This window comes from Perca fluviatilis, chromosome 2, assembly GCF_010015445.1.
Source record: "Perca fluviatilis chromosome 2, GENO_Pfluv_1.0, whole genome shotgun sequence".
NCBI lineage: Eukaryota > Metazoa > Chordata > Actinopteri > Perciformes > Percidae > Perca > Perca fluviatilis.
In genome coordinates, this window is record NC_053113.1 from 19,525,690 (window position 1) to 19,545,983 (window position 20,294).

General features: G+C 39.6%; 3 protein-coding genes and 1 long non-coding RNA gene across 6 annotated transcripts; 1 reads left to right on the top strand and 3 right to left on the bottom strand.

The window, feature by feature from the left end:
• Nucleotides 1-31: 31 nt before the first annotated feature.
• On the bottom strand, nucleotides 32-6,962 carry sirt2 (sirtuin 2 (silent mating type information regulation 2, homolog) 2 (S. cerevisiae)). Of its 2 annotated transcripts, XM_039780820.1 has the most exons (16): nucleotides 6,777-6,962; nucleotides 6,564-6,613; nucleotides 6,285-6,333; nucleotides 5,896-6,006; nucleotides 5,728-5,769; nucleotides 5,495-5,601; nucleotides 4,979-5,035; nucleotides 4,754-4,822; nucleotides 4,533-4,662; nucleotides 4,399-4,458; nucleotides 4,199-4,254; nucleotides 4,037-4,113; nucleotides 3,705-3,756; nucleotides 3,527-3,594; nucleotides 2,379-2,445; nucleotides 32-1,248 (listed from the first exon to the last, which is right to left on the bottom strand). In XM_039780820.1, the coding sequence occupies exons 1-16, from the start codon at nucleotides 6,790-6,792 to the stop codon at nucleotides 1,108-1,110; spliced, it is 1,152 nt and encodes a 383-aa protein (XP_039636754.1). In that variant the 5' UTR covers nucleotides 6,793-6,962; the 3' UTR covers nucleotides 32-1,107. The 2 variants fall into 2 exon arrangements, with proteins under 2 accessions (XP_039636754.1, XP_039636762.1); XM_039780828.1 differs by lacking the exon at nucleotides 6,564-6,613.
• Nucleotides 6,963-7,420: 458 nt separating this feature from the next.
• dmac2 (distal membrane arm assembly component 2) lies at nucleotides 7,421-10,852 on the bottom strand. Of its 2 annotated transcripts, none has more exons than XM_039780839.1 (6): nucleotides 10,721-10,852; nucleotides 10,060-10,250; nucleotides 9,595-9,675; nucleotides 9,058-9,197; nucleotides 8,737-8,899; nucleotides 7,421-7,961 (listed from the first exon to the last, which is right to left on the bottom strand). In XM_039780839.1, exons 1-6 carry the CDS (start codon nucleotides 10,736-10,738, stop codon nucleotides 7,787-7,789), a joined length of 768 nt encoding a protein of 255 aa, XP_039636773.1. In that variant the 5' UTR covers nucleotides 10,739-10,852; the 3' UTR covers nucleotides 7,421-7,786. The 2 variants fall into 2 exon arrangements, with proteins under 2 accessions (XP_039636773.1, XP_039636782.1); XM_039780848.1 differs by lacking the exon at nucleotides 10,721-10,852 and adding an exon at nucleotides 10,513-10,667.
• A 1,278-nt stretch (nucleotides 10,853-12,130) lies between these two features.
• LOC120573115 (ubiquitin carboxyl-terminal hydrolase 37-like) lies at nucleotides 12,131-17,132 on the top strand. Its single transcript, XM_039822595.1, has 16 exons — nucleotides 12,131-12,185; nucleotides 12,385-12,446; nucleotides 13,179-13,263; nucleotides 13,379-13,413; nucleotides 13,645-13,753; nucleotides 13,909-13,967; nucleotides 14,237-14,458; nucleotides 14,767-14,901; nucleotides 15,125-15,248; nucleotides 15,343-15,494; nucleotides 15,656-15,755; nucleotides 15,913-15,989; nucleotides 16,230-16,338; nucleotides 16,435-16,495; nucleotides 16,768-16,925; nucleotides 17,035-17,132. The coding sequence occupies exons 1-16, from the start codon at nucleotides 12,165-12,167 to the stop codon at nucleotides 17,038-17,040; spliced, it is 1,515 nt and encodes a 504-aa protein (XP_039678529.1). The 5' UTR covers nucleotides 12,131-12,164; the 3' UTR covers nucleotides 17,041-17,132.
• LOC120573122 lies at nucleotides 12,686-15,441 on the bottom strand. Its single transcript, XR_005641638.1, has 3 exons — nucleotides 15,269-15,441; nucleotides 13,875-14,483; nucleotides 12,686-13,688 (listed from the first exon to the last, which is right to left on the bottom strand). It is a non-coding gene; the product is annotated as an uncharacterized LOC120573122 (long non-coding RNA).
• Nucleotides 17,133-20,294: the final 3,162 nt, after the last annotated feature.

Genomic DNA, 20,294 nt, shown 5'->3' on the forward strand with positions numbered 1-20,294 from the left:
CCTCTGACACAGACAAAAGAATTGAACATTATCAGCTTCACAAAGGTCAAATTTATTGCAGAATTTTTGTATTGGTTTCCATTATTTGGTATAGATGATAATGTAACCGTGTCCACCCCCTGTATTTCATGATGCAACAATTCATGCTATTTTAGATAACCCAAAAGTATCCTATTAAAAACTACTTCTTGAACCGAATTACACCTTATTTTAGAATTCTTGTCAGTTTAACCTTCTTGTGTTTCTTCAGCACTTTGACTATCCAAAATGAATTAAACAGCAAAATCAACTATGGTCCTGCCTGTGGAGTGTGCAAAGTTACTGTTATGTTGTGCACCATGTACAGTTTGTTGTTCCATAAGATTAATAAAATACAACTTGCCTCATAAACACCGTTAAAAGCCAACAGGAGCAGAAGGTTAACGTGAAAAACGGTGTTAATTTTAAATGTTTTAAAAGTTCAAATTAACAAACTATCCTACTGTTACATTTAACAACTACCTTAGCTCTCCTATCAGGAAATTCAATTTGTGCTAAATGTGATACCTTGAAGAGGTCAATGACCAATCAGACCAACAGATTTCGGCTTGGGGGGCAATATACAATAGCCTGGTTATCTTTTGAGGAAGCTTAAACTGAAATCAACAACTCAAAGAAGTGAAGAGAGTTGAAGTGGCTTGGCCCAAATCACACAATCAGATGTGTTCATCATTCGGTTTGGAGACAATATAGTAGCTTGTTCTATAATTCAGCAAACTCATAATCACACTGCCGGGGTTTAAGAGATATTTACCACCTCCCAAGCTCTGTGAGATCTGTAAACATCCTTGAAGAACTCTGCCCAGTTAACTTCCTCAGAAATAAATATACAGCTGAGAAAGATGTAAGCTAATGAAAAAACAAATTAGCAAAGTAGATTAATATCAGTAAAGTGCAAATGAGCAGAAGCATAACCTGTGAGATTGTTTAGGAGAATTAAATGTCCGCAGCCGTCGAAGCTTCACTTCCAAGCAAAAACCCTGGTATCATCATCTCCCTTTAAGGGCCAACTCCAAACAATAACATCACTACATTAGCGTTTCTTTAGAAAAGGAGCTTTTTAATAAGTTACTCTTCCTTTTCTGGCTCTGGTGCTACTGATGCAGAGCTGGCCTTGGCTGCTGCTCCTTTGCTCCCACTGGCCTTCTCTTTCTTGTCCTGACTGTCAATCCTGGCATGCTCCTGCTTCACCAACTCTTCAAGCTCCTCCTGGAGAGAAGTGGAAGCACACAGACAAGGGATTTAACACGACTAATACACTGAGACACAGAGGAGTCTGGTGAACGAACGGGGACTGAAAGAAAATTAGAGAAAAACAGCATGCTCTTTGCGTTCAATCGAGAAGTCAGTCCACGGTGTTGACTTGCGACCACAACATCACACAGGAGAATCATAAATAGGTTACACAGACATTTCAAAAAAACGCTCCCCTTTTTCCTTTTGCTTCTGCTGCAGTTCTATATGGACAAAATTACCGCAGGTGCACTATTTAGTTATATCAGTGAGGATCCATGCAGATATTTATAGAAGAGAGCTACTGATATGGCCAATAACTAGATATTCTGCCTAATCTCATTAATGTTCAATGAACCTTAAAAGGTGTTTGTACGTGTAATATAAAACTAGAGCAAGCCGGTGTTTAGCTAAGCTTAGCAGAAAGATTGGAAAGACCACTAGCCGGGCTCTCTCTAGAGTTAAAACTACCACCTATCAACGTCACTTAAGCTCACCGATTAACACACTGTATCTTGTTTGTGTAATTCACCCACAAACAGTAATGTAAAAACAACATTTTGTGGTTACGTGGTGCAGCAGTTACTTGGCAACAACACAACAAGAGCACAACTCCGGGAAAGTCGTTAAGCCCAGCTGTTTTCACCCAGAAATAGAGCACGTAACTCCCCCTAAAACCATAAATTGTGGTTTCAATGATTCTCTGCAGATTAAACAAACCTTTTATTTCTTACAATGTCTAACTTTTCCTTTAATCCTACATGGAGATGACAATACTGTGTAACTGACATATGAGCAAACTACTTGTTAAATTAAATGTAATGAGAGAGAGAGGTAGAACACCTAATACAATAGAAACATACCATCACAAATGAGTTAATTTGAAACTGTAATGACCCCTATGAGGGAAACAGTGATAGTATATTGTGATTACAGCAGTGGTTACATTGGCCTAATTTCCTCCTGACTGAAGTGATTACAGTATTAATATTGCACTATGGTCCAAGGCCATTTATCCTCAGTACTGTGATTGATTGTTCTGTGGTTAACTGAATGAGCTTAAAGAAGGAAGAAGATCTTCTTTGGAAGATGATAGTGTAATTTACCTTCCATCCCAACAGCTCAGCTAGAGCCAAACAGCCCTCATCACATGTACTGATGTGAGCTACATCTCTGGAGAGAGGGAAAAAAACGACACTGGTGTTAGAACATGGACATGGCTCCATTATACCTTTTCAGTTCCAGTACTGATGCACATACAAATATTACAACAACTGGCCTAGTGGGTTTAAAGGGATTTTGCTAACTTTCACTGTCAGAGATGACTGGACAATTTGTCATTGGCATTGTGAACGAGTAACAATGTTTGAATACCATGATGACTACTGAGTGATTGGGTGATTACTAAGTAAATGAGTTAAGGACTCTCTACAGTCGCCATTCCCGACCTGTCGCATGACAATGTGACGTCAAAAATGGCGTAGATCTCACTGGCGCGCCAGGATTTAAAGTGCACCACTCTATTTTTGTCAGCAGCGCACGACAAAGCGGAAAGAGGAAGCATGGACAAGTTCGAGGACAACCGGATGCCAGGACTCTCAGAGTGACTGCAAGTCTCTCTTGTAAACTTACTGGGTTAAGATGGGCTATTTTATGGTGAATGAAAGGCTTGATCCGACGAAGTAGGTCATCGAATCAAATTGAAGCATTGACGTCAATGCTGTTGCTAGTTCTGCCGTTGTTTATCTTTTTCTTCTTCTTCTAGTCCATAGAAATAGCAAAGTCGGTAGCCTTTAGTTACGACACCTCTATTCAGGAGAAGACTGCAACTTGTGTCGTGACCACCACGCGCAAATATAAATAGTTAGGGCGCTCCCATGACGTCGGGTATACCGCTCGCTTTGCTGAGTAACTACATTAAATATTAATCTAAATGATGAGTATAGCAGAAATGTAGTATAGTACAAAGTATCTCAATAAAACATCATCATGGATAATGCTTTGGCACCCTCTGGTGGTGCAACTGTATAATGTACGTTTTAGTACAGTGCATGCACGTGCCCGAAAACCTTTTCTCCCCTATTTTCTGATCCAATTTATTTGACTAACATACTACACTGGATATTGGACTGGCACACCTCTATTGGATTCATTCAGATATTAATTCCACATAAGATACAATGTGGGTGCAATGGGAATAAAGGTGATATAGTAAAACAGCTGGAGAGAAGAAGCAGCAGCATCTCTGTATCACCTGTATGCCTTGTCTGAGTCAAAGTCCATTCCTCCTCCAAAACCCAACAACCCAAACAGAGGATCAGCCTGCACAGACAAACACACACATGCTGCACAGAGAATCCAAGAAAAACATGTATGACAGAAAAAGAGTGTGGATAAAGACAGGAAACGGTTAATGGGGGGTGAAGGCTCACCTGCCCTGCCTTCTCCATATTAATAAGCAGTCTGGGGCAACTTTTTGAAACCCTAAATGACAAAGAAACACAGGAGAGAACAGAAAGAAAGAGCGGACAAACCATTATTTTAACAATATCTTAATAACTACAACAATCTACAATAAGCTCCAACATGTGGGTGAGTGTGCCCGTAGCATCTTCCTCAGAAACAGACTATTGCTGGAATCTTTTATAATGCAGGACAGTCTCCCTGGCTGGCTGCTAGACTGCAGTATACTGCCAGATTCTTACCGCAGCAGTGTCTGTGCTCAGCAATAGTTTTCAGGAATATGAAACTTGATCTGCAATACCTGCCGACTAGACCTGCAAACGGTTGGACCTGCAGGGACGTCCCCATGACGATGAGAAGATCGCAGCAGGGAAAGTCCTGTCAGGTTGATAAAGACAGTGAAAAGAGTTTATTTATATTCCTATTCTCTTCAAACGCTTGCAAACCACCACCTGCTGCTCACCATCTTCATTGAAGTGAAGAACCGGACAGGTAGATTCTCTCCAAAGAAAACGATATCTGGGAGAAGAGAAGCAAGGGACACAGAGGTACAAAGAGATTCTAAGACACAGCTTTGAAGAGGAATGAAGGAATGAGTACGAAAATTACATTGGACAAGCTTATAGAACTAAAATAAACAATAAGAGACAAAGATCCACTAACCTGGCTTCACCAAACTTTTGCACTTGTCACATCGGGGAATGTCATCAGAAAATATTTTATCTACAAAGCAAAGGGAGGAGTTTTAGGTCCCAAATGGCTGAAATTCTCAACAATCCAAGGCTCTCAAAAGGCACCTTTCATCCAGTCCAGGTTATACTCCTTGCGGCAACAGAAGCTGACACAGTGAGACGTGTAGAACGTTCCATGAGCTTCAATTAGATCCTCTCCCTCGAGCCCGGCCACACGCTCCAGGGTGTCAATGTTCTAAAAGAACACACATGTCAATGTTAATACAAAAATAGAAAGATTCAGTGTACAGTATGTGAAGTGGAGAGTCTAGCTGGGGTTTTCCTACCTGTGTGTAGCAGCGTCTCAGGTGTCCCTTGTCCTTCAGCAGCTTCATGAAGTAGTGACAGATTGTCGGCTAAACGCCAATAAAAAATAAACCACAAGAGAACAAGCACCTGTAAGGCAGTTGATTTTTTTCTGAAGTTACATTTTATGCTTAAATGTTATGATGTATTTTTCATTTCATACCGTTTCCAACGATTAATATGAGGCAGTAACAAGTGTTATGTACCTTAAACTGTCCTGGGTAAAGCTCCTTGGCCAAGGCGAAGAAAGGTTCTGGATGTTTCTGTGATAGAAGGAGAGAAATGTTGCATTTTATTAAAGCAACAGTAAAAAGTGGAGTAAGCACTCCCTAAAATCATAAAACAGGAGTCATAGTCATAGTACAGTGGTTCATCTGATTGAAAATGGCGTGAGGTTTAGTGTGCTTTGTTTTCGTTTTTGAGTTTAGGTAAAGGTCCCAACACTCTAACTTGACCGTGTCAATGACTTTCAGAGCCTTTCCTTAAAAGTGACAACCTAAAATTGGCATAGTCTGGGCATTACACTACAGCAATACTTGCTTCTCAGCTTCTTAATTGAATTGAAATTTAATTGAATTAGCAAAATCTTTTATTGGTCAGGATATAAGTAAGGTTCAAAAATAATATACTGATAATGTGTCAAAACCGTTGATCCTGAGAAAGCGGTTATACACTCTAGTACGTTATTCTTCAAACTTTGAACAAAGCAATCTTTCACAGACCTTAAAGTAATCTATCTGGAAGATGGCCTCTGGGTAAGGCAGATCATATTTTTGCAGGTTTGCATACAGGCCAGTTCCTGGTGAACGGAAATCAGGGATCCCAGCAGCTGTGGGTGGAGATGGTGTTGAGGTTAGATTAAAAATCAAACAAACAAAAATATAAAACTACAATTATTGAAAGTCGTTTGATACTTTAAATATTTGTTCAGTGATATTAAAACTGAGACACTCACATGTGGATATTCCTGCTCCAACCATGCAGATGATGTTTTTACCTGTGTGGTTGAAGAAATGTCTGACTTAAATAGATAATAAGTGCTTTATGATAACAGGCTTGTAAGCAGTAAATCAATCCACTATCAGCCATGATGGATGAGCTGACTTTGCAAACAAAGACTCACATTTTCCGCTCTTTATGTATCGTGCCACTGCGTCCAGAGTCAGCTCATCCAGAACTTTGTCTGCCGAGCCGAGACCAAGGGTGCTGGAGAAGAGGTTCCGCAGGAAGTCCACTGACAGGAACACAGAGGAGAACCAGACGATGAAGATACGTTTACGAATTAACACAACACTACGCATTGCAGATAAAATCATTATTTGATAATTCAATTTTAAAAATAGACATATTAAATAAATGAGCGCATGCGCAGTACATTATGCGGTATGGTAGGTATATGAGACACATTACATACAATAACAGTTAAATAATGTACTACCAAATGCATAAAGACTAGAACTTGTTTGCACTACTCCACTGTCATGTTCTAGATAAGCCATTGTTTCCACATACTCTCTGTGTCTCCTGTAGCCTCTTCCCCACTGCTGTCGTCCGATTCCTCCTACAAAAGACATTATAACATTAAAAACAGTGATTTTACGAGCAGTAAACGTATTGTTAATGGCTGCTTTCTTCCCTCGAGATCTGCGTAAGTCAGTCAGACCATGACAGACCACTGCATTGTTTGAAAAGTTGAAAATCGGCTGAGGAACGATAACAATAACCCCATCTAACACTCTAACGCTAGCTACAGTCTCGCAACTGCAGATGACGTTAAACTATTTTTCTTACCTCTGGTTCAGGTGTAACCTCCTCCTCCTTTTCTTCTTTTTTAGGAAGTTCTATAAATGCAAAATTAAATACCACGTCAAACTCTGCCTCGACAAATGTTTCTTCGAGTAAATGAGCTGTTAGCTAGCTACATAACGTTAGTTAGCTAAACTAGCTAGCTAGTGGGGTGTAGCACCGTCTGACTGTCAAAGTTGTAACTCAATTTCTTCCTACCTGATGCATCAGACATTTAACCGTCTACTGAGACCCTTCAACCACAAGGGTCCGAAAGAAAATGTATTTAAATCCCCAACTTTATTAAGTTACGACCAATATTCACTACACAGTTGGCACCATTGACATATATATTGGCACTCAGCTGGACCGTTTTGTTGTTGTCCGTCGGAAACACGGTCCGTGTTTGTTGAGACCCAGTTCTCATGACATAATTGGTTCCTAGTACTACTAACTACTTAATGTTCCCTAGATCTCTATATTCAGTAAACTCACCGTTAATAAACATGGGTAACGTGAGAAATTATAACTTTAAAGTAGGCAGTAGTAACATGCAGTGTAAACTAGAACTAGTGCATGCAAGAAGTTCTGTTCACATCTAAACAGGCAACCAAAACATTGCAGATAGTATCTCTAACGTTACATACAAAAGTAGCAGTGAATTTTTCATCCCCGTTCACTCTTGTCTCCCATTCTTACTGAAGGGTCTGACACTGCTGAGGTACAAGGCACATACTGGATTATGGGCTTTAGTTTAGTCTAATATATACAGACACACTAAGATGTGTGGCCATGTGATTTTCGTTGTCAAACATGACTCATAAATTCCAGGGTAAAGGTATGTGAAGTGTTGAGTCTAATCATGATATTGAACAATACAGTCTTTATTCAGTACATTTACAATCATATTTACATTTCAGCAAATAAAACCATTATCACATGCAGACAGTGCAATTTGCTTGAGACAGACATGATTTTGCACACATTTAGATTTACATCCTAAACGTGCAGATAGATGACACTGCCAAATGATCAAATAAACTTGTGGTAGTACATCTTTGTTCCACACTTGCTGTGTTTCCTTTCTTTTTCACATCTAATTGGATGCGTTCATACAGGTCTCTTTGCTCCGTCAGCGGCCCTTTCCATCAGACTACAGTGAACTGACAGCAGAGCCATCTCAGAGGACTTTCTCATTTTCAACGGAGTCCCTTGATTCCTCTGAGCCCCTACCTCTGCCCTTCCATGTACTCCTCCGTTCTCTCTCCTCTCTCCTGTCTCAAGTTATGGTCATAGCCAGTAGCGGTGATCTGGCACTGCGGTAACATCTCCTCCAGCAGGATAACGACCAACCCAGGACTCGAAATCCCAGGGAGGGACGACACGTCCAGACGCCGCAGTCCCCTGCAACACACAGGGCAACACAAAAAGGGAGACATTTAATACAACAATAGCCTCTTGGTAATAATAACTAAGGGGGCTTTCACACCTGAAAGTCCGAACCAAGGTCCAGACCAAGGTTAATGTTTTTGCATTTGATCCGGTAATTTTTTGTTTTACACTGCAGTTATGCAAGCGCACTTAAGAACTATACGTGACAAAACTATGTCCTGTCGTCATCACATACGTGAGCTGCGTCTCCCGACAGTTGTAATTGATGATTGGTTTGTGGACAGGCTCCCCCGTTCTCTCGTATCCTCTCTTTGTGTCTAAGTTTTTCCAACTGACTACTGCTCTCCCTGTGCTGCCGCGGCTCTTTTTGTTTTGTTGCGTTGAGAAGCAAGACACGTGACCTTTACTTTTTGAGAAGCTACAGCATTTATTCAGAGACAAATTGAAACCTACACTGTAAGTTTAGTACCACGTAACAAGTAAACTGCTGATTTATTCTCTGCTCTGAGCAGTGAGCACATTCACCGTCACACTCTCTCACGTACACACTAAGCACTGAACTATTCCTCAAAGGAGCTTTCCCGGTCTTATAACACTAGTAACAAACCAGACCATGGTTCAGCTTGATCCAGACCGAGGCTACCTCTTTTGGTCGGACCAAATTTTGGCTGTTGGGTCCGGACCGTGTAATTTTGGTTCGGATCAAACTAAAAAGTCCAAAAGTCCGGACCAAACAAGGTAGGTGTAAAAGCCCCTAAGGCTATGTTGTCAGTGTTTGGATACTTACTTGAGATTCCTGAGTGCAGCCAGGCCGGCTGTAGTGATACGTGGACAGTGAGAGATGTCCAGTTCCTCCAGAGAGTCCTGGAATATATGGAGCCTGGCTAGGAACCAGTCGTCCACCTCAGGACATCCTCGTAATGACAAAGTTCGCAAAGATTTCTGTCCCTCTGAAGAAGGACAAAGCGGATCAAAAACACTGAACTTGCATGCTAAATATAATTGAAATTAATTAACAGTGTATGTGCCTGACAGAGTAAGACAGAGATAAAATTAGGTTACAATATTAATTGGAATTAAAAAACAAGGCTGAGTTGGAGCTCATTACCCAGGTTCCCCAGCCCTGTGTAGTTGATGACTGTGTAGCTCATGTTTACTTCCTCTAGAGGTGTGTCTTTGTGTTTCAAGAAATCCCAATTGAATTTGCCCCTCTGGTTTGCACGGAACCACTCTGGCTGGCCAACATACCTGAGGTCACAACACAGATGATAACATGAAACCTGGATCACTTGAGATATCTTTGCTGCATTATTTCTACTGCAACTGTTTTAGTAATTAACTAATCATTTTTTATTTTTTTAAAGCAAACATTTCAAACTTTTTTCTGTATCATTAGAAAGACAGATATCACAATTTTTTTCTGTATCACAATGCCAAACCCCAAAACACCAGGTTCAGAAAACAGTGGCTGTCATGACAATTTTAAGAGTTGTAATCTTAAATCAATTGTGTGATCAGCTAACCCCATATTTACAAGTACTGCCTGAAGCCTGACATGAGCAGTAAAAAAACAACAACTTAAAAACAAGATTTTAAAATCAACTGTGTATCCATTTGACAAAAAATGCACAGAAAAGGCACTTACCTAAATCCTCCCTTCAGACTCAAGATATAATATGCTGCTGCTATGTCTGACCCATACAACTTCTGAGTGTAGCCATAGTAACTGTGAAAGACAGTAGGAAAAAGTTAGTAATGGGTTAATCATGGCCATTATTTCAAGTGTATGATTATTACACCAATATTAATTCCTTTCATTATTATTTTTTTAATACTACGTTGAGTTCTTGAAATTAAAAATATCTATGCAGTTGTGTGGTGTGCTCAACTTCAATTGTGGTGCCTTTTTGTTTTAGTGCATTGGGTTTTAACTGAGCTATAATGCAGAGAAATGTGTGCATTCATCAGGTTCTCGACAATAGGTTTAAACCCGAGAAGTGCAGCTTTCCATCTCGTTACTGTTTCAATTGGAGTCTACCCTGCAACAGATACCACCACAGCACTGGTATGGCTGCATCTCTCGGTTCAAGCCAGCCAAATGGTTTCTTACGCATTTTTCTTCTGAATCCCCCTCCTTCTCAGCTGAGACCCCCAGCTCAGGAGCATCTCTACATCATAAAAACGCTGTGTGAGGAAGAGGAGGAGCCTGGTGTGCAGGGGAGGGGGAGACACTGAGCTGGAGCTCCACTGTCGTCGGGCAGCGATGAGGAGAGCCGACCGCTGGCAACATCTTTGTAGAGACTGTACAGAGATACAGAGAGATTGAGAGGAAGGACATGACTTTACGCACTTATTATATTTTTCACATTATGTTATGGCTTGCAAATGGTTGTGTTTAAAACAATATGATATAACCTGTAGCCTACTGTAATGAATGTATAACGTGTACTGTATAAACCTGTAATAAAGGTTTTTTTTAAAATGAGTACAATTATTCATGCCCTGATGTCACACACAAACATTACATGGCAATCTTAAAATAAGCTTTAAATTGATGACTTACACAGGGTTATACAGTTAAACTTTAGCTAAAAGCTACATGCAGCATGTTGTATCGGTAAGTTACGGTCCTCTAGCAACGGACAATAGCACACGCATTCAGCCTAACGTTAGCTATATAAACTGAGTGTAAACAAGGTTATATACATTTAAAACGAGCAAGTACAATGGTAACTGGCAACTGTTAATTCAAAACATAAAGGGCAACTTACCATGAAGGGGGCCAACATGGTGGCAGCGTTCAACAGAAAGTCGTAAGGGACAAACGTTGCACCTCCGCATTTGCAGGCGGCCTGTTGTTCATCATATCAACCGCTAAGTGTCACTCTATGCACGTCTCTGATACTGGCCAGATTAACCTGACTTAACCTCTGCCCAATGAACTGTTGATATTTACAGTCTATGCCTCTGCCTAAGATGCACTCCAATGAGTCACGGATAAGAAGACAGGATGGCTGCATGTGTTTCAAACATTACTGGTTCAACCATTGATGTATAAAGATAACCTAAATACACAAATGATTTGTATGTGTCTTGGCCCTGTACAAAAGCAGCCTTATTGCCACACCTGTACAAATAACTGAATCAACAAGTAAACGCGTGCATCTGTAGAGGTTCGTGTCATCAGTAATAAAGTGTGTATAACGCAGTTTAGATCGTCTGTATGCCTACACAGTTAAGGTGAATAAGTGTCCAACAAGTGCGAGGCCTTGTCTGTTGCAACATGGAGAAAGGTATCCCCAATATGGAATATATAGGCAATATAAGAATTTGAGCATATACGCTGCAAGCGGACTGACTGCACTTACAATAAAATGACATAATGATAATGATTTTTACTTCCTGGTATGAAAAGTCAGACAGACCTGATCTAAAACCTGAGCAGAAATGATCCCTAAAAAAGAAGTTGGGCTCAGAGTCTACAAAGGTATGTCAAACTTCTGCTATTCTCTGTCTATCTCCAGCTATGTTCCTTACTTCTTGCACTTGTATTTTTCCTCCCTGATCACCTATTGTATTTCTTTGACAGCTCCTGTACCTTTCAAGCCTTTTTTTCAATTTTGAATTGTTTTATAGTAATGTTTTGAGTAATACATATTATTCCATTATTTGTATATTTTTAAAGCTGTGTGCCATTTTAATAGTGTTTTGGCTTCATGGAAGCTTTACACTGTGTGAAACTGACAAAAAAGCAAACAAGTTAGACTGAGCTTATGCTGAAAAATATAATAAATGTTATACCATAGGGTACATGTGGGGTAGGGACATTTTCAGAGGCGCTCACAAAGACAAATCTACCTAAATGAGCATAGATTTAAAATGTCTGCACTAGGCTGACTTTCTTTTTTTCAGATAAAGCTTGTTTTACTGTTCAAAACCTTTATTACAGTACTTTGAGGCAAACAAGACTGCTTTGGTCATTCTATTGTATTTTTCTAATGTGTAATTGACTGTGTTCTATTATAGACATATTTGATGGAACTCAGTGCCTGTGTGTCATAAAGCATCTCATTCTAGAACATCATGTCATAAAGTCATGTTCTGCTCCGGAAGCAGATCAAGTTGGATCAAGTTGGAGTTAGAATCTGACACTCACTTAGACCTTAAGTTGACCAACAGTTCAGTCACATTTTACCTACTGAAAGATTTGCAACAATGTTCAACCGTCAACCAAAGGTTTGTTTCACAGATGTACAAAGTTTGTTTAGTGTTTTAGACCTTGTTCATCTAAATCTTTGGCATCTCTCTGGTTTGCTGACAAGAGTATTGTAGTTGTCTGTGATGCTTGTTCATGTCAGCAAAGAAGACACATTATTTTTCCGTGTTAATTTATATATACTATATATATATTTTGTTTTCCTTTTTTCCTTGACAGAAAAATCAAATCGCTACTGAAAAAGTTGAAGGAGATAAGAGCAGACAGCGCTCCAATGAGAGGTAAGAAAGTTGCTTTTGAATACAGTATAGTTAGTGACTGGGAAAATCAAAACACCTGTACGATGTGATGCAATTTATTGAGGTGCTGTGTTGCACAGTACTGTAAGGTGTTTTCTTGATATTTTCCACTAATTTTACATATGCGGAGGAGCAAACAGAAATATCTTACAACATAATATAATCCACAGAGGCCAATCAGCTCCTCTGTTACAGTGTCAACAAAAAATTAAAAGATTCACTTTTTTATTATAGGACTGTTCATGACATCATACAAGTTTTTCTGTTTTCTCATCAATTTACTTTAAAAAGAAAATATTTAAATGTTGTTTCATTGTAAAAGTCAGTGACCTCAGAGACATGCACTATGACTAGTAATTTGTTTTTGAAGACTTGATCATCAGTATTAACTCTTTCTTGCTATTGATTAATCTGATGATTATGTAGGCAAATGGCACATTTGCCACACTTCAAGTTACCTTTTGCCAATTGTTCTTAAATGCATGTACAAGTGAATACCGTATCTTATGTTTGGTGTAAGTTTGAAAGAGAATAGTGTTGGGAAACATGTTAGTTCTTTTAGCTTCTGGATTATATGTCATGGTCTCATAACAATGGTTCTTGATTTGTTTAGAGCCATGGTTGAAGTCTGTGACAACTGTGACAGAGTTTTTAATGCCCCTAAATGATTGATTTTGGATGTATAATAGACTATGTGTTTCTGTGCATCACCAGAGTCACCGTCTCAGAAGCGCCTGCCGCCAAGACCTCTGCGGATAACTGCGACAGGAGGTGGTACAGACAGTTCTGTCGACCCCTAGTGAGTTTCACAGGAAGTAACAGCGTTTTACACCAAGATTTGAGAATTTTGTAAAATGGGTTTTTGGACACAAAAGATGCTTGACATAGACATTGCTTTTGTTTTTACTCTACAGAGCAAAGTTAAAAGTCTGTCAGTGATTGTGAAGAGGTAAGGAAATCCTCATTGTCAACTCAAGTCTTTATCCTTTTAATGTTGGTAAAACACTGCAAAGGACAGAGGGATTCATCCCTTTAGGTGATTTCTCCACACTCCAATCTCAAGTCAACAGTAGAATGACCAGCTGTGTGTGTGTATGTGTGTGTGTGTGTGTGTGTGTGTGTGTGTGTGTGTGTGTGTGTGTGTGTGTGTGTGTGTGTGTGTGTGTGTGTGTGTCTGCAGAGTCATCTTCTCAGGTGGTCCAGCAACCACCACAGCACCTCCACCTGAGGAGGACAACCAGAGGACAAAGAAGAAAACATCTTGCTGGGGACTGTTTAACTGCTGCAGGGTATGTTTCACACAAAGTTGCAGGGCTTCACATTAAGCAGCTATTTACTAGTCTGAACTTGAAGTTTGTCTTCTAAAGTGTTCATTCTAGTTCATCTTGCTGCTGTAATATTACCACTTACCAATTAACCACTGGAGTTTTCTGTCCTTTAACAGAGAAGACATCGTGTGGCTCCAGTAACTGACGATGAAGCTGAGCAGAAACATATCAGCAGGTAACCAGTATCTTATGCGTTGACAGTATTGATCTGTTTTCACACTCACACTACTGTTCACAGCGTGTTACATCACATCCGCTGAGAACAAGAAATTAATTTTGATGAGGAGCAGTATTATCTCTGCTGGACATATACTCACTTTTGGTTTGGTTTTGCTGTTGTTTACCATGTTGACCCACATATAGTGAATACAATTAGATTATCAAATCAGCAGAAAAAATACATGAAATACAGAATGACAGCCTGTTTCTCCCTCCATGTTTCAGTTCTATCCAAAATGACGAAGTGGTGGAGTTTAAAGGGCTCACCGATGAAGAGGAGGCCGCACTGGACAAAGCCAACGAAGAGAACAGGAAAGCAGCTGCCACAGTGCCTAAGCACGCTGTTTTTTCCTCCTTACTCGAAGACGCAGTAGAAAAGATCATTTGCCAGAGACAGGGTGCCGTCAAGCCACAGAGCCTCAAGGTTCTTCATCCCTCCCGGTTTGGGTGAGTAAATCTGTACAAACATACTCTTACATAGAGACAAGAAACAGAAAAGTTGATATATTTTAAATATTTTTCACAAAATACAGAAAGTGTTAATTTACCTTGAATAACCTTCAACAGCTTATTTGTTTCTAGAAATACAAGATTATGTTGCAGCTTTAATTTTTTTTACCTCCATGCAGAACATAAATACACCACTTAAAATTAAAATACAGCTACAGTTTTAGTGAAATGACCCACATTTTGTAGTTTGTCATGGAAGATCATGATGTTGATGTGTGATGAGTCTTGTTGTGTGTGTGTGCCAGGTTTCCCAACCACTTCCAAACCTGCTATATGAACTCCAGCCTCCAGAGCTTAATCACACTCACAGAGTTCATCACCGATATCTACAGCCACGAGGATTTGTGGAATCAAATTCCTGTTGAGACTGAGCTGATAAGGTACAGCAGACAACGCACACGCACACACACACACACACACACACACACACACACACACACACACACACACACACACACACACACACACACACACACACACACACACACACACACACACACACACACAAATGCTGCTTCCTGACTGAAAACATTAACCTCAAGTTTCTCAACAAACCTGGAGACCACCTAAAGGACAAATACCATTTTACTTCCCCCTCTCTAGACTTTTTGTAAACATTGTAAGATGTCACGGCTCCGAAGATGGTCAGTACAAACTCTGGGCCCTCGATATGTTCAAGAAGGTCCTCTCTGTCCAGGCTCCTCAATTTGCAGACAACTACCAGAAAGTGAGTCAGCTGGTTCTTACCATTAAATGTTTTGCTGCCTGCTGATTTTTTCTTGTCCGTGCATCAAATCAAATCTGTGTGTCTGTATGTTCAGGATGCCCATGAGTTTTTAACAGCGTTCTTAAATCAGATGAGGAGTCTGGCTTCACCATTGCAGAAGGTTGCAGCTTTCATGGGGAGAAGCTATAGCTGCCCTGTGGACAGAAACCTGGTGTTCAAAATGCAAAACACCAGGACATGCAAAAGGTAAAACCACATAGTTGCAGGTCAAACATTCCCTGAGTTGTTCACAGATTTATTCTGTTATTATGAATTTTTGGAATATCTTTAATGGGCCACTACACCCAAATCCGATAAAAATGTTTTCTCTTTCTCATTTTGATTTGCATTGTCCTTTTAATGTGCAGGTGTGATGCTCAATCCATCAGAGAGGAGGAGTTCACCAACCTCTCTCTGAATCTGGTTCCTGGAGGTTCAGTACAGCAGATGCTCAAGCAATACCAGATGGTAAGAACCTGGTGTGCTCACTGATTCACATCAACACTTACTGATATGAAGCCTCATGGAACAAAGAAAAATCAATCATTTCACACTGCTGCCGTTTTTATGGGTGTTTTGTTGCTGTGTTACGCAATACATAACTGACAACATGTTGTTACTGCAGGAGACAGAGTTGAAATATAATTGTGAGTGTGGCTGCAAGACATCACTGCAGCGTTCCACCTTTCTAACCCTGCCCAGGTGAGTGACATTACATCCATCACAAACACTGAAGGGCCTTTATACAAATCATATTTAGCCTACTTTATATCTGAACCAACAATTTTCAGTTTCTGCTGTACAATCTGATGTTTTTATCCCTAGATGCGTGGCAGCGAGTGGTTTCTATTAATTAATCCACAGTATGCTTATGATCGATAATCGATTAATTCACCATGCCTGCATTAATGATCTGTCACGGGCTTTCATTCCTGTCTACAGATTCCTGATTATACACCTGAAGAGGTTCAGCTTCACTCCGTCGCTACAGGTGGTGAAGCTGCATGACCCCGTAGTCCTTTTCAAGGTGCTGATGGTGACTACCAACCAGGTAAAACAAACACACAACTGGGACACACAGAGTAAATATGTGGACTGTGTTTTTGTATGTGTGAAGCTAACTATTGTTATCTGTGTGTCTCATCAGGCTGATGGCTTGTACAACCTGGTTAGTGTCATCAGCCATTTAGGCAATAACGGGAACAATGGTAAGATATTTACACACTGAAGGTTCGACTGTCACCTTCTGTAGTCCTCTATTAGGTTCTCAGACATGTAACAGATAGATAAGTGTCAATCAGAGGCAGAAATATTGACATACTTAATATTGACTAGCTCTCTTTCAATTACCTCATTTTCTTCTGCTGATTTTCTGCAAGATCATTTACAATTTGCACTAAGTTCTTCTTTTAATTTAACCTTTCATAAGTTGCACTTCGTGCTTAGACACCTGATGTAACAGTGATTCCTCTCCTGTTAGGACACTACATCAGCGAGGGCGTGCACCCGCAGCAGGAGCTGCATGTCGCAGATGACCAATGGCTCCACTATAATGATGCCAAGGTTGCGAAGACAACTGGTGCTGCCGTTTGTAAGCGGGATCAAGAAACAGCCTACATTGTTTTCTACCAAAGATCGGTAAAAGGACAACACTGTGACACCCTGCACTGAGGTCAAACACACATCAGAACATGTTCTTGTTTCCCCACACACATAGCACCACTAACATATTTGTGTCTGTTCTTAGATGTAGGCCGGTCTGGCAATGGTGGGACCTACTGATGACGTACTCCCAGGATCAAACCAACAAAGACAGCACATCTCCCACATACATCAATGTCAAACTGCATGTGATATGTACCATTATGACATGGAGATGAGTTGGTCAGAACTCATCTCCCACATACATCAATGTCAAACTGCATGTGATATGTACCATTATGACATGGAGATGATTTGGTCAGAACTCATCTCCCACATACATCAATGTCAAACTGCATGTGATATGTACCATTATGACATGGAGATGATTTGGTCAGAACTCATCTCCCACATACATCAATGTCAAACTGCATGTGATATGTACCATTATGACATGGAGATGATTTGGTCAGAACTCATCTCCCACATACATCAATGTCAAACTGCATGTGATATGTACCATTATGACATGGAGATGATTTGGTCAGAACTCATCTCCCACATACATCAATGTCAAACTGCATGTGATATGTACCATTATGACATGGAGATGAGTTGGTCAGAACTCATCTCCCACATACATCAATGTCAAACTGCATGTGATATGTACCATTATGACATGGAGATGAGTTGGTCAGAACTCATCTCCCACATACATCAATGTCAAACTGCATGTGATATGTACCATTATGACATGGAGATGAGTTGGTCAGCCTGGCTTTCTCTCTGGGAAAAGACTGCATTGTAAATAGCAAATTGTAAATAAATTTTTTTTTAATCAAAGCTTAATTTTTCTGTATTCTTTCATTTATCTCAGCCTCATTTTGAATCTTTTTGGTTGAAATAACCAGTTTATTCCCTGGGTTAAGTCATGTCCATCACAGAGTGGAAAATACAGATCAGAATAATGTTTGATGTTGGTAGAGTTCTGCAAAGGATCTGTTACACAGCTTAAATCGGAAATTAGCCAGCATCATCAACATGATGAGAAAACATGTTTATTAAAAGTATTTGTAAAGTCACAAGATGATTATAGTGAACATAATCTGCAAAACATATTTAATATCCCCTTTAACAATTAGCATAATAGACCTAAACCTGTTTCCATGTTTTTATCTAGAAATAATTATGACTTACTTCTGGTGAAAGGGAAAAGGGAAACTTAAATATTTTATTTTTTATAATTGTGTGTGCCGTGTATGTATGTGATTATGACTATATCTTAAAATGTTTACATACATCTAAGTGGAGTGGATTGCTGCCAAACCAAATGTTGTTGTGTTTGACATTCAATGGCAATACGTATCAATCAGTGAAGTAAAATAAACATAAAATACAGCAAAATGTTTTTTTTACAAAAATAGAATAATTATTACACAACAGCTCAGCAGTTGTTAGTTAACCAACCATCATATTCTCCTGTTTTACCTCTTTTTTATACTTTGAACTATTTATTGTCTATGGATAGCATATCACAGCAGCAATCAGGGAGGACAGCAGGATTGTAAAGTGCAATGAAATTAAAGTTCCCTTTGCATACATGACAATAAAGCATTGCTTTTAAAAAAAATTCTGAATCTGCTGTAGATTACCAGAAGAAAAACATGTGACACATCACTACTGAAATAATGCTTACTTTCGATTGGTGAAAAAAATATAATGCACAAACTAAATCAATCACCTCAAGGTGGCAGCCCACAGCTTCAGTCTGCAGCATGTTGTATTACATCGCCAGGCCGATTCAGTTTTCCTCCAATCATTTTCTGGTTTTCCTCTTTAATACCACAGGGAGAGAAGATGGCTTGGAACACTTCTCTTATGACAGATGTGTCACTGAAAAACAAGTATTAAAACACCACACCCACTCTGCTTCTGTCACTATTACACAGACAGACACACACAGACACACAGACAGACACACACACATGCACAAACACCTCCCCAAGCTCCCACACTTACAATGAGTGTGATATATGACAGACGGCTCACACCTGCTGGCGTAAAACAATTAACAAACGAGATCATGGCTTGTGCTTCTTCTGTGTCTTTGCAGCGGATTGGCGAAGAAAAGAAGCCACAGCAGATTAGGCAAACAGAGGTGTTCAGTATAATAGTAGTGATCAGGTATGTTCAGTGGTTCAAACTCTTAATCTGTTTCCAGTGTGTAGTCCAACATAGGGAACATACTGTGGGAAAAATATAAATGTTTTATTGTACAATCAAGATTTGTATTACTTAAGGATAACTATTTACTATACTATTTGAAGAATGTTTTAAATTTAAAAGGTGCATATGGTAAATGCATGGTATTAGTTGGAGGGATTGACTAAAAGATGTCATCCAAAAGATGGGAGAAAAGACAGTGAGAGAGTCTCTGTGGTCTGTGTGAAGCCTTAGCAAATCACATTACTGAAGGGTTGGTTGAATGAACACAAAGACAAATGAAGTAAAGAATGATTGGCAGAGTGAATGAATGCATCGATTGGGGAATGGATGGTGGAATAGATGGATTGCTTATTGGAACATAATGTTAATGCTTTAAAAGCACTGACCGATAGACGTTTGTATTGTCTTGATGGTGCTGTGTGTATGTTTCTGTTAAAGTATGTTTGTGGGTGTTTCTGTGTCTCAACTCCTACCTACATTGAGATTGATGATCATCGATTCTGATCCATTTGAACTCTGTTTGGAAACAACTACAAACAAAGTTAGGTCTTAATCAGGTTGAAATGACAATGTAAGGGTTAAATACTTTTTGTGAATTGTTATTGGGGGATAAGGATTCAAAAGGCATGGTAAATCAAATGCAAAAACGTATTAGTTTTACTATTTTTCATACAATTGCACTGTGATGGCCACAGCCGTGGCCACACAGCCATCTTAAAGGCGGTAACCTCATACGCTCACATTTATCTTAGTTCATGCTGTTTTCCTTAAGATTGGTTTCTATATATTTTCAGAAACATTATACATTTTGTTGTAAACATTTATTTAGTTTTAAATAACGTACAGGACACTGGATTTGGTTTACATATATACTTTATTAGTTTTGGATTGGTTTTCTAATATAACGGTTTTCTTTGAGCTTACCAGTGTTGCGGATTCCACACCCTGGAGTGAGGCATGCAGGATGCTGGGACAAAGGGGGGGGGGGGCATCTGGAACAACAGCAGCTTTATAGGGGTGGTGGCCAAATTGGACTCTACCACTACTTGTTATGTCAGGGGGGGAGTTAGCTTTATTTTTCCTCAAGATATTTGAGTTTTGATTTGTATTGTATTTAGTACATTTATTCAGTTAATGTTA

What these genes read in the sequence shown, in the direction of transcription:
- sirt2 (XM_039780820.1), bottom strand. An exon ending in TGGAGCAGGAATATCCACAT is followed by an intron (nt 5,602 to 5,727) that starts GTGAGTGTCTCA and finishes CTCCACCCACAG; the next exon opens with CTGCTGGGATCCCTGATTTC. An exon ending in TTTGCAGGTCTAGTCGGCAG is followed by an intron (nt 3,757 to 4,036) that starts GTATTGCAGATC and finishes TTTGTCATTTAG; the next exon opens with GGTTTCAAAAAGTTGCCCCA.
- dmac2 (XM_039780839.1), bottom strand. An exon ending in GGGATTCAGAAGAAAAATGC is followed by an intron (nt 9,676 to 10,059) that starts GTAAGAAACCAT and finishes TGTCTTTCACAG; the next exon opens with TTACTATGGCTACACTCAGA. An exon ending in AGTCTGAAGGGAGGATTTAG is followed by an intron (nt 9,198 to 9,594) that starts GTAAGTGCCTTT and finishes TTGTGACCTCAG; the next exon opens with GTATGTTGGCCAGCCAGAGT.
- LOC120573115 (XM_039822595.1), top strand. Translation starts at nt 12,165, where the DNA reads ATGTTCAACCGTCAACCAAAG. An exon ending in GACTGTTTAACTGCTGCAGG is followed by an intron (nt 13,754 to 13,908) that starts GTATGTTTCACA and finishes GTCCTTTAACAG; the next exon opens with AGAAGACATCGTGTGGCTCC. An exon ending in ACCTTTCTAACCCTGCCCAG is followed by an intron (nt 15,990 to 16,229) that starts GTGAGTGACATT and finishes TCCTGTCTACAG; the next exon opens with ATTCCTGATTATACACCTGA.